The 13,330-nt window shown below is 44.0% G+C and overlaps 1 protein-coding gene across 2 annotated transcripts; it reads right to left on the bottom strand.

Moving 5' to 3' along the window:
- Positions 1 to 771: 771 nt before the first annotated feature.
- On the bottom strand, positions 772 to 13,027 carry LOC132779380 (lysoplasmalogenase TMEM86B-like). 2 transcript variants are annotated; one of them, XM_060783073.2, is made up of 3 exons: positions 12,920 to 13,027; positions 5,245 to 5,497; positions 772 to 2,335 (listed from the first exon to the last, which is right to left on the bottom strand). In XM_060783073.2, exons 1-3 carry the CDS (start codon positions 13,013 to 13,015, stop codon positions 1,941 to 1,943), a joined length of 744 nt encoding a protein of 247 aa, XP_060639056.2. In that variant the 5' UTR covers positions 13,016 to 13,027; the 3' UTR covers positions 772 to 1,940. The 2 variants fall into 2 exon arrangements, with proteins under 2 accessions (XP_060639056.2, XP_060639055.2); XM_060783072.2 differs by lacking the exon at positions 12,920 to 13,027 and adding an exon at positions 9,794 to 10,127.
- Between the last annotated feature and the right edge of the window lie 303 nt (positions 13,028 to 13,330).

The following is a 13,330-nucleotide window of genomic DNA, read 5'->3' as shown; positions in this document are numbered from 1 at the left end:
TTGGAACAATGGCAACATACATTTGCTTTTCAACCATAAATGCTTTTAAACCACGAGGCATTCCCAGTTAACTTCTTTATTAGGACTGTATCCAAGAGGAAATTACAAGTGCTGTCTACATAAACAAAAACATTCTGCTTCAGTTCACATTTTCCTGGCCCTTAGTGACCACATTAGCACCAAACGCATCCTTATTAAATTGAAATAAGGTGCGGTATAAACAGTCACATGATTTTTTTCCTGTGTGAGGTCACTTCAATATTAAAGAGCCGTTTTCATGATGATAATCCACATTATTTCCCACCACACGACTGTGGCTGCTCCATTTTCTTCTCCTTGATGTATATAAATATGTTCACAGTTTATACATTTGCCTCAATACAGCATTGTATTGTGTTAAGTGAAGTGACTGGTATTTAAATGCTGATAGACAGAGATGTGCAAATAACGATATGTAATTATCAATATAAATGCACCTGAAAAAATAATAATAAAGGCCCCTAAAGCTGAGATGTAAAATAACCTGGGTTTCCCAGAAAAATGTGAGGTATAAATTTGATCTTTTAAACTTGGATTTAAATCTTTAGGGGTGAGGAAGAAGAAAAGGAGGAGGAGGAGGAAGGAAAGAAAGAACAGAATTCTCCAGATATGATGTATGCTATTCCAACATCAGATACAAGATAAATATGATCTTTTTAGTCCATACAGACCAGTGGTTTTCAACCTGTGGTCCATGTGCCACCAGTGGTCTGCAAGAATGAAAATATGGCCTCACCATTACTACACCATTGCCTCGAAACTACGTGCCAACAAGAGCAACTGGTCTCATGAAACCTTCTTATAGTGCCAAGGCAGCAGGGATGTCAGGAGGGGAGAGGCTGACTACCCACGAAATACTACTACTACCACTACTATTTCAGCTCTAGATTATTAAATATCGTTTTCTGTGGGTGAGCAGATGGTGACTATTGGATGGCATATGCTCTGTATTAGAAACTAGAGCGGATGTGGTCTATCCAATGCCATTTATGGTCCGCGGCCTCACAGTTACTACACCGTTGCAACAAGAGTGTCTGGTCTCGTGAAACCCTCTTATAGTGCCAAGGCTTATTAAATATGGTTTTCTGTGGGTGAGCAGACAGTGACTACTGGATGACATATACTCTGTATCAGAAGCTAGAGCTGATGTGGTCTATCCAATGCCATTTATGGTCCGCGCCCTCACAGTTACTACACTGTTGCAACAAGAGTGTCTGGTCTCGTGAAACCCTCTTATAATGCCAAGGCTTATTAAATATGGTTTTCTGTGGGTGAGCAGACAGTGACTACTGGATGACATATACTCTGTATCGGAAGCTAGAGCTGATGAGGTCTATCCAATGCCATTTATGGTCCGCACCCTCACAGTTACTACACCGTTGCAACAAGAGTGACTGGTCTCATGAAATCCTCTTATAATGCCAAGGCTTATTAAATATGGTTTTCTGTGGGTGAGTAGATGGTGACTACTGGATGGCATATGCTCTGTACCAGAAACTAGAGCTGATGTGGTCTATCCAATGCAATTTTCTGAATCAAATAACCAAATTGAATCTAAAGTTGACAAAAAAAACTGATTGGTAACTCTTTTGGTACCAATGTTGGAATGTGGTCCCTGGTCAAAGTGGTCCCTAATCAAGTGGTCCCTGGTCAAAAAAAGGCTGGGAACCACTGAGGTAGACAATGCCTCAGAAGCCATCATAGATGATACAGTAAAATAGATGTTGGAATGTCCCAAAATGAAGACATCTCTCTTGAGGGAATGAGATGAAAGAAGGCTAGAGTGTGTAAATTCTTTGTAGAATAGACGAAAAGAAGATGGAGGATGGATTGTTGAAAGACAGGATTCCTAAGTTGTCCCACTATTTTAAAATGTTAATGCATGAGTCCCATTCAAAGGCTCAATGCTCCTTCCGAGGGACTTTTTGAGAGGCCACTGAAAATGCAATCAAGCCCTGGGCGATGTAGTAGGTGGGCATGATGACCATGTGGGCATGAGGCATGTGGGAGCAGAATTTATCGAGGCCAACATACAGATCGGACACAACGAAGATCACGCTGCCGACTGAAGCACTCAGTCGTTTGCTGAGAGAAAGGGCGCGCCATGCCATGATGCCAAGTAGACCTACATAGGCTGTGATAGCCCACACATAGATGCCCTCCAGGCACGGCAGCAGCAAGGAGACATAAGACGTCGTCATTAGCCCTGCAACAACGATGAGGATAAGAGGCCGAAAAGGAGTGAAGCCGAAAGCCGAGATGTAGGCGATGTGGCAAGCAGCGAAGGCAGCCATCCCTGCAAAAGGGGGGGGGGGGGGAGAGAGAGAGAGAGAGAGAGAGAGATAAAAGACAGAAGTAGATAATTAAAACAACTTGGCCCAAATAGTTCAGAGCTCTAGGATGGCATATACATGAATTACAGACATTTGATGGCTAACTTGAAGCTGGGTATACATATTTATTTTGTGAGGACAACCACGTCGGCTCTGGACCCCTGCCCATCTTGGCTAATTAAACCGGCCAAAGGTGGGCTGATTGATTGGTTTATGTAGATCATTAATGTATCGCTGGAGCAGGGGACTTTTCCATCTAGACTAAAACAGGCTGTGGTTAGACCACTCCTGAAAAAGACCTCCCTTGACTCCACGGTCTTGAACAACTACAGACCAATCTCCAACCTTCCTTTCTTGGGCAAGGTGTTGGAGCGGGTGGTCGCCTCTCAGCTCCAGGGTTTCCTGGATGACATCAACTATCTGGATCAGTCACAGTCTGGCTTTAGGCCTGGTCATGGTACTGAGATGGCTTTGGTCGCCTTGGTGGATGACCTCTGTAGGGAGCTTGACAGAGGAAGTGTGACCCTGTTGGTTCTCTTGGACATCTCAGCGGCTTTCGATACCATCGATCATGGTACCCTTTTGGGACAACTCTCCGAGATGGGTTTCGGAGAGGCACGGTTTTGTCATGGCTCCAATCCTTCCTGGAGGGCCGCTCCAGACACCTGCTCGGACCCCTGGCCTTTGACCTGTGGGGTCCCGCAAGGTTCCATTCTGTCTCCCATGCTTCTTAACATCTACATGAAACTGCTGGGAGAGGTCATCTGGAGTTTTGGAGTTGGGTGCCAACTCTACGCAGATGACATGCAACTCTATTACTCTTTTCCACCTAATTCCTAGGAAGCCCCTCGGGTGCTGGATGAGTGCCTGGCCGCTGTGGCTGTCTGGATGAGGAGGAACAGGCTGAAGATTAATTCCGACAAGACAGAAGTCCTCTTGGTAGATCGCAAACCAGATCGGGGTATAGGGTGGCAACCTGTGTTGGAGGGGGTTGCACTCCCCCTGAAGTCACAGGTCTGCAGTTTGGGTGTCCTCCTGAACTCATCACTTACGCTTGAGGCTCAGGCATCGGCGGTGGCCGGGAGGGCCTTTGCACAATTAAGATTCGTACACATGGAATACTCAGAGATTATTCTATCAGTTCCTTATACAGTAGTTGATATTTTTGGTGTTTTCTCATTCAAGTTTTAACCAGGTCTAACACTGTTTAGGTTCAGATGGATTTGGTGCCTTTAAGGCATTTAGGCACAGGCTTCGAAGCATATTAAATTCCAACCATGCAAATCTTTCTACTTTGTACAGAACCAGAGATATACAGTACAGGCAGTCCCTTACAAATGACCTTTAAAAACAAACCTACAGAACTTATCTTGTTTGTAACTTGGGGACTGCCTGGACATGTCATTGGTGCCCTCATGTGGTCAGAGGTGATAATTTACTTGGTAAGACCAACTGCTACAGACAGATTTATAGAGTTTGCATCTTTACAAGTCTTCCCAACCTTGGAATATAAATTTACAACTGGTAAAATCTTTCCTAATTTGTATTAGACAGGTTGTTATTTGTTGGAAAGATTGGATTGCTATGAGTTTTCCAGGCTGCATGGTCATGTTCCAGAAGCATTTTCTCCTGATGCTTCATCCACATTTATGGCAGACATCCTCAAAGGTTGTGAGGTGTGTTGTAAACTAGGCAAGTGAGGTTTATATATCTGTGGAATAATGTCCAGGGTGGGAGTAAGTACTCTCATCTGCTTGAGGCAAGTGTGAATGTTGTAGTTGGCCACCTTGATTAGCATTGAATGGCTTTACAGCTTCAAAGACTGGCTGATTCCTGCCTGGAAAGATGTTCTCTGAGGAACTGCCATAGATGCTTCATGCATCATATCTAATATTGCAAACCTGACAGCCCTAGTCCTCATCAGATGAGCTTTGGAAAGCAGGGGGAATCATCTTCTTAGCACAGTGTATCATAGCATTCCATTTAAAAACCCATAGTTCCGATTTAAAATTCCCATCAGACACATTTGTTCCCCAGCCTTTCTCCCATTGTGTCTCATGTTGGAACCATCACATGGGCGAGTGTAGTCTCTGCCCACTCCGTATTCTTTCTTTTTTTAAACCAAGGAAATCACGCACCTTTGAAACCTTTTAAAATAGTGCTATCATCAAGTGTTGGTTTTTTGTGTGAGTGTCAGGAGTTGCTTGAGAAATTGTAAGTCACTTCTGGTGTGAGAAAATTGGCAGTCTGCAAGGACTTTGCCCAGGGGACGCCCAGCTGTTTTACCATCTTGTGGGAGGTTTCTCTTATGTCTCTGAATGAGAAGCTGGAGCTGACAGACGGGAACTCACTCCACTCCCCAGATTCAAACCACCGACGTTTCGGTCAGCAGTCCTTCCAGCAAAAGGGCCACCGGCATTCCATCAAGTAATATCTTTCCATTGCTCCTCATCACTAAACCAAAACGACATGGGCAAAGCTGACAGATGCCATGCCATTTGTTTTTCCCCACTTTCTCCATTTCCAGACGCATCAGGAGCTCAGAAGACGATTTCTCCCTGTCTTCTATTTCTCTACACTTCTACTACATTTCAGGGATGAAACACAATGGATGACAACTTGAAATAGTTTTACGTCATGTGAAGGGGTCTGTGGCTATTTGTCCCTGAAACGTTGCAGAAATGTGTGGAAATTGGGAGGACTTGTGTCTGATGAGGTCCCCTCTCTACTAGTGTGTTGTGTTTGACACCTGCAAACAGTGCTGTCCCTGTGCTGTGTGGTGGAGTGGCACCATTTTACTATTTTGACTAAGCCATGGAAATGCCATGAGTTGGACCAAGTTCCATTCAATCCAATTTTGCAAGCCCCTTACCTGGAATGAAAAGCCAAGGCCACACCAGGCAGGCATCTCCCAGAGCTGAGAGCAGAAACCCTTGGAAGAGCCTCCGGGCATACGGCGTCCAGGCTCCAACACTATGGGACTGGCTGGCCACAAAGAACGCCAAGGAGAGGGTCGGAAGGCACTTGACAACAGTGGCAAGGATGCTGGGTTCAGGGACCCGGAGTACAAAATAGATGGCACAGGAGATGAAGAAAGGCGTCATTTTCAATAGAACACTCCTCATCTAAGAAGGGGACATTGAAAGGGAGAAAGAGAACAGTTAAAGTTTATTTATTTATTTATTTATTTATTTAGACCATTTCTACCCCGCCCTTCTCACCCTCAAGGGGGGACTCAGGGCAGCTAACAACAGGCAACAATTCAATGCCAACAGTATCAAAACAACAATATAAAACAGCAATATAAAATCCACTACATAACAATTAAACAGTGTTATTAATTAAAATTACATAATCACAGGTCATAAAACCATTTCCAATTTTCAAACAATCCTATTGTCTGAGTTCAGTGCCTAAAGTGCTGCTGTGCCCACTAGCCAAAGGCCTGGCTCCAAAACCACGTCTTTAGTTTTTTCCTAAAAGTAAGGAGGGCGAATGCTGATCTAATCTCGCTGGGGAGAGAATTCTACAAGCGGGGGGTTACCACCGAGAAGGCCCTTCCCTCGTCCCCACTAGATGTGTTTGAGATGCTGGTGGGACCAAGAGCAGGGCCTCCCAGTAGATCTTAAATTACGACTAGTTGAAGTCTCCAAACAGTCTTCAAAGACAACCCCATGTAGAGTGCGTTGCAGTAATCTATTCAGGATGTAACCAGAGCGTGGACTACTGTGGCCAAATCAGACTTCCCAAGTTACGGCCGCAACTGGTGCACAAGCTTTAACTGTGCAAAAGCTCCCCTGGCCACCACCGAAACCTGGGGTTCCAGGCTCAGCGATGAATCCAGGATCACTCCCAAGCTGCGAACCTGCGTCTTCAGGGGGAGTGTAACCCCATCCAACACAGGCTGTAACCCTGTAAGTTGAAGTACTACAGACATGTTTTAGCAGTTTTCCTTCTTTTCCTTGGTTTTTATTCATAGGAAGATGTGACCAAACTTGGGAAAGTTCCTTGTTAAACTACAGCTCCCATGCTGGCCAGGAGATTCTGAAGTTATAGTCCAAAAAGTGTCTTTTCTGGTCTCTTAGAGGAGTACCCGGTGGTGCCCAGGACTGAAGACCAACAGGTTGGAGGTTCGAATCCGGGGAGAGCACGGATGAGCTCCCTCTGTCAGCTCCAGCTCCCCATGCGGGGACAAGAGAGAAGCCTCCCACAAGTATGGTAAAACATCAAAACATCCAGGCGTCCTCTGGGCAATGTCCTTGCAGACAGTCAATTCTCTCACACCAGAAGCGACTTGCAGTTTCTCAAGTCGCTCCTGACATAAAAAAAAGTGGAACATCAATTGTTTCACGTGAAGACATCAAAACGAGCCAACAGCTTAGTTGCCAAACAATGTTCTTTAGAATTTCAGGCTAAAAGAGATTAGAATAATTCTTATCAAGCTTTTAATAGGCTATAGCAGGCATGGACAAACATTGGCCCTCCAGGTGTTTTGGACTTCAACTCCCACAAACACCTGGAGGGCCAACATTTGCCCATGCCTGGGCTATAGTAACCTATTTCAACAAAGTAAGCTTTAGAGGACTTTTGCTCCCATACCACAAACCTACAGACTAAGACATTTGTCTATAGTAACCTTCCCCAAATAAGTATGCTTTAATTTAGTTTGGCGGAATTGAACTACAACTCCCACGCTAGCATGGACTTGCAGACTAAGACATTTGGAGGATCCCTGGTTGCAGACACTGTCTATGTTAAACACCCAGACAAGGGGAGGATTGAGACAGGCTAAATCATCCTCCTACATAATATGCAGGGATATATTTTCAAGAAAAGGACCTCATCAAATTAGAGAATGAATCCGCTTTAAACTCGGTTTCTGCCTCCTGCAGAATTATGGGGTTTGTAGTTTAGGGAGGCGCCTTTAACAGCCTCATTAAACTACAAACCCCAGAATTTTGCAGGAGGCAGAAACCAGATTTATTCTCTAGTATGATGAAGAACAAAGAGATAATGATCAGAATTCAACATAAAGATTTTGCAGCAGAATTGTCTTATTCTACAATCCTGTCTTCTCAGAATTAATCTTCTTCCACCTGCATATATTCTAACCAGTGAATACTAGGATAAAACCATAATTTACCATTTCTGTTGCCTGCGTATCCAGTGCAGTCCCATAACTTTTAACTTGTATATCTGTATCTAAGTTCCGGCTGTTCTTCAACCGTTCTCTATCTTCCTCGCCGCACCCCTCATTGTCACTTTTTCTGGATCTTGGCCAGTTGTTATTTTTCTTTGTCTTTGAGTTGGCATCTTGGAGAATCATGTTAATTCCCCATCAATATTGCAAGGGATTCTGGGTACTATGTTAAGTTCTGACTCATCTCAGGAAGAATGTTTGCCAGCTCAGTGTAGTCTTGTGAGTGCCATCCTATGTAAAATGAGAGCAGGTTACCACTCTGCCCTGTATTTCCATGTGACTGGCACTTGTATGGAAAGATAAGCAGGGATGGGCAAGATATCTTTCATGGAATCTTATCTCACCTGCAGCTATTAATCTTTCTCAAGGTTTGCCACACTACGAGTAATGAAAAGCACTACACATAATACACACAAGACAAGCAAGCCAACAACCCTTTTCAACAGATGAAGCAGACATAACATTTTGCTACCTGAGGAAAAGAGCAAAATGTTGCTCAAGATGATGAAGGTGATGAGGGCGATGATGATGAAATGTATCTATACAGTGCACTTACTTAGGCATACCACACAATGATGGAGGCTGAGGGAACCAAACTGTAGAAGAATTAAAATGCTTGAGTAAATACTACAAAGACAGCAATTAAAACATTGAGAGGTGTGTATAGAGAAAATATATTGGATTTTGAGTGTGTGTGTGTGTGTGTGTGTGTGTGTGTGTGTGTGTGAAAAAATGCCTTGTTGCCTGGCAAAAATAAAAAAGAGGAGTAGAAAAGGAGACTACTATCTGGAAATGGTTACAATGTGGAACACTAAAAAAGACCTATTTTCTGCTCAAAACATATTTTAAACAATTAGGAGCAAGGCAACTATTGGTTAGACTCTGGTTAGACCACACCTGGAATATTGTGTCCAATTCTGGGCACCACAATTCAAGAGAGATATTGACAAGCTGGAATGTGTCCAGAGGAGGGCGACTAAAATGATCAAGGGTCTGGAGAACAAGCCCTATGAGGAGCGGCTTAAGGAGCTGGGCATGTTTAGCCTGAAGAAGAGAAGGCTGAGAGGAGATATGATAGCCATGTTTAAATATGTGAGAGGAAGCCACAGGGAGGAGGGAGCAAGCTTGTTTTCTGCTTCCTTGGAGACTAGGACACGGAACAATGGCTTCAAACTACAAGAGAGGAGATTCCATCTGAACATGAGGAAGAACTTCCTGACTGTGAGAGCCGTTCAGCAGTGGAACTCTCTGCCCCGGAGTGTGGTGGAGGCTCCTTCTTTGGAAGCTTTTAAACAGAGGCTGGATGGCCATCTGTCAGGGGTGCTTTGAATGCAATATTCCTGCTTCTTGGCAGGGGGTTGGACTGGATGTCCCATGAGGTCTCTTCCAACTCTTTGATTCTATGATTCTATGATTCTATGAAAGAATAACCACAGATTGGAAATGTCATTCATGTAAAGAAGAAGAAACTGTTGAGCACAGTTCTGAATATAAAAATTGCTATAATGAAGTGGTGGCAAAGATATATTGGAATCTATGCAAATTTACTATCCGTAAAGAACTGTGTATTGTCAAAGACTTTCATGGCCTGAACCACTGGGTTATTGTGAGTTTATGCAGTATACCAGTGAATAGGCTACTTGAGAACTGGGTTGCTGTAAGTTTTTCAGGCTGTATGGTCATGTTCCAGAAGCATTATCTCCTGATGTTTCGCCTGCATCTATGGCAAACATCCTCAGAAGTTGTAAGGTCTGTTGGAAACTAGGAAAATGGGGTTAATATATCTGTGAATATATAAACAGATATATAACCCCCATTTTCCTAATTTCCAACAGACTTCACAACTTCTGAGGATGCCTGCCATAGATGCAGGTGAAATGTCAGGAGAGAATGCTTCTGGAACAAGGCCATACAGCCCGGAAAACTCACAGCAACCCTCAAAGAACTGGTGAGAACATAATCCTGAAAAAGAGGGCAGAAATGGGTCTTAAATAGTCAAACTGACAAGCATACAGAGCTGCCTTGAGTCGCCTCCGGGCTGAGAAAGGCAGTATACAAATATGGTAAATAAATAAATACAGCGTTTTCCCATAGAGTTGTAGAATCCTAGCTCCCTCAAGGGAAGGAACTTTCTATAGTAGGTTGAGACCATCACCCAAGACTGTGCTTCCATTTCCCACTCCCTCCACTGTGAGTGATACACACACAAAAAGGCTCTTACATTAGCCGCCACCTTCTTCCTATACTGGGCATCTATCTCCAGGATATCCATGGTTTCTCCCAATGGCTGTAGCACTGCCAAGTGGAAAGCGGAAAAGGCCTATGATACGCAAAACTGGACTTTCATCTTCTTGGCAGGCACAAGGAGGGGCCCTTTGATAAGAAGCCAATCACTGCCCTGTCCCTGCTTGGCACCAGATTGTCGAGATGTACCTGGCTCTGACAGAGCACAAAGACAGCCTGACATCCGGCCCAAGCTGCTGGGCAATGACTATGCCATGATCCACCATCCCCGTCAAGGAACAGGGAGAGCAGCTGCATTACAGTACATAGGGAAGGGCTCCTGAACTTGCACAAGACCTTCAGGTACAATTGGCAGGTCTCAGAGCTTGGTTTTTGTGGATCATCTCCAGGTGGAAGATGGGAGTACAAAGTCTCCAGTTTTCGTGGGCAAGAGGAAAACGTTGTTGTCAAATATTCAGCTCAGTTACTAGAACAGGAGTGTGATGCAATTTGCAATGCTTAAATATCTTTCTGCAAGACTCTCCAAAGGGGAGTTAGTGCCTTCCTTCCTTTTCAGTAGTTCTGCTGCTAGGACTCATCCTCCTATCTGCTCTCTTATCCACCTTCTGGTTAGAAGCACATTCTTTGTTATTATGTGCTTTTAAGACATTTCTGACTTAAGGCGAATCTATCACAGGGTTTTCTTGGCAAAATTTGTTCAGATGAGGGTTCAGATTATCTCTCTCTGAGGCTGAGAGAGTGTGATTCCCATGGTCGAGCAGGGATTTGAAGTCTAGTCTCCCAGTGTTCTCATCTAATGCTCAGCTTTCTCATATTGAATTCCCTAAGTAAGTGAGAAAGAATTATCCCCTCATTTCACCGTGGTCTGAGAAGTAAGGTAAAGGTAAAGGCAAACATTAAGTCCAGTCATGTCCAACTTTGGGGGTTGGTGCTCATCTCCATTTCTAAGCCAAAGAGCCGGTATTGTCCATAGACACCTCCAAGGTCATGTGGCTGGCTTGCCTGCATGGAGCGCTGTTACCTTCCCGCCGGAGCAGTACCTATTGATCTACTCACATTTGCATGTTTTTGAACTACTAGGTTGGCAGAAGCTGGGGCTAACAGCGGGAGCTCACCCCACTCTCCGGATTTGAATCAACGACTGCTTGGTCACCAAGTTCAGTAGCTCAGCAGTTTAACCCACTATGCCACTGGGCTGAACAGCCCCTTAAGTTAAGGATTCTGCTTCTAAACTAAATTCTGAAGTAAAAAAAAAAGTATTAGACTCTTAAGATTCAAACTGACAAACGATTAAAACATAATATGCAAAATATAACTGTGATTGAAAAAAAAGACAACTTGGATTATGGGGCAATTCCTGGAGTCAGCAGAATAGAAAACAAGGAGATGGAAAAGATGATGAAATATTGTGCATATGCATCTTCAAGTCATATGTTGACATATGGCAACCCTTTAAATCATAAGGTTTTATTTGGCAATGAATACCTAGAAGTGGTTTTCCCAGTTCCTTCCTTTGATATATAGCCTACAGCATCTAGTATTCATTGGCAGTGTCCCATCCAAGTACTAAGAGGAGCTACCTAAGATTATCCTTTGGGGTATTTAGATAGCATAATGTGCAGGATGTACTGTGTATTTTCATTCGCTGGATCAAATTTGGCACAAATACTGGATATGCCCGAATGTGAGTACTGGTGGGGTTTAGGGGCGGAGGTTGATTTTGTCATTTGGGAGTTGTAGTTGAGGGGATTTATAGGTAACCTACAATCAATGAGCATTCTGAACTCCCCCAATAATGGAACTGAACCAAACTTGCCTCACAGAACTTCCAAGACCAACAGAAAATACTGGAAGTGTATGAGTTTTGGAGTTGTAGTTCACCTACATCCAGAGAGCACTATGGACTCAAACAATGATGTATGTGGACCAAGCTTTGCACAGACACTCAATATGCCCAAATGTGAACACTGGTGGAGTTGTGGAAAATAGACCTTGACATTTGGGAGTTGTAGTTTCTGGGATTTATAGTTCACCTACAATCAAAGAGCATTCTGAACTCCAGCAATGATAAGAATTGGACCAAACTTGCCACACAGAACCCTCCTGACCAACAGAAAATACTGTTTTCTGATGGTCTTTGGTGACCCCTCTGACACCCGCTTGCGACCCCCCCCGGGGGGGGGGGTCCCAACCCCCAGATTGAGAAACGCTGCTCTAGTTCCTCCAACACAACTCTGTGGTGAAATCCCACTTGAAATTGGCCATAGAGTTACATTGGTGGATCTAGAAATTCCTAAAGACCATATTAATCAAATCCACCATATTAATCAAATCCAATCAAAGTGGCAAAAGAAATATCCACAAATGTGAAGAGCTAACTGTAGGTGCTTAAGAGAAGGATCTTCACCAGATGTTGCTTATCCTGTAAGCACCGGCTGCTGAAATTCCATGTTCTGAGCCACCATTAAAGCCTTTCCCTTTGTTTCACTTGGCAACCTTATGCGACAGAAACAGCGGTTATCTTGGAATGCTGTCTCAAGATAGATTTGCTAACCCAAACAACAAACGCCCACACTCTCACATCTTTGCTCTTCTTCTCTTGTTAGGATAACAAGTTGTTTGGCACAGAAGAATCCTTTAGGCCAGTCATTTCCAAACTTTGGTCCTCCAGTTGTTTTGGACTTCAGCTTCAATAGGCCAGCTTGTCCAGTGCTCAGGAATTATAGAAGCTGAAATCCCAAACACTGGCAGACCAAAGATTGGGTACCAATGCTTTAGACCATATAAAAAAAGAATTCTGGTTAGAGCATTAGACATGGAGACCAGAGTTTCAATACCTACTTGGCCATGAAATGCACCTCTTGTGAATCACACTCTCAACAACAGAGGCAATTCTCAAATTGTGCCAAGAAAGTACCGTGATAGGGTCACCTTAGGTTCACAACAGGTTGAAAATGACTTGAAGGCACCCAACAACAACAGCGGCAACGCCCCACGTCTAGTCATTCTGTCAAGTTTCTTCTTTCCCTTCCTGGCTACCTGCTTCTCTAGAAAGAAACATGAAACAATAGTGGGAAATTGATGCTGCCATTGTGCAACCCACCTCAGGGCTGTGGTTCGACACACCACGTTGAGACCCACGTTGTGCGAGCCACTGTTCTCCGCGGAAAGAGGACCCTGCTGGACCAGACACCTCCATCGCTATGCCTTGAATGAGCACAGCAGAGAGCTTTGTAGGACGTGATTCAAAATAAGATATGGAAAATACATTTTGCATGTCTCAATATTGCGTGGGAATATGACTCTCTCCACCCTTAAGGCCTACATCTTCCTGCTTCCATCCCTATGTGAAGCGTTGAGGAGATTCATTACTGACCAAAATGGACTCCATTACATAGAAGTGTGATTGTGCGGGGAACGGGTCATACGCTCTCAGTTCCAGAAACCCAGTGACAGGTTTGCCTTAGGTTTATCATATGTCGGAAATGACTTGAAGGCACACAACAACAACATA

The sequence above is a fragment of the Anolis sagrei genome, chromosome 6 (genome assembly GCF_037176765.1).
Source record: "Anolis sagrei isolate rAnoSag1 chromosome 6, rAnoSag1.mat, whole genome shotgun sequence".
Lineage (NCBI taxonomy): Eukaryota > Metazoa > Chordata > Lepidosauria > Squamata > Dactyloidae > Anolis > Anolis sagrei.
The sequence above is the reverse complement of the archived record's forward strand: the minus strand, read 5'-3'. Positions and strand labels throughout refer to the sequence as shown.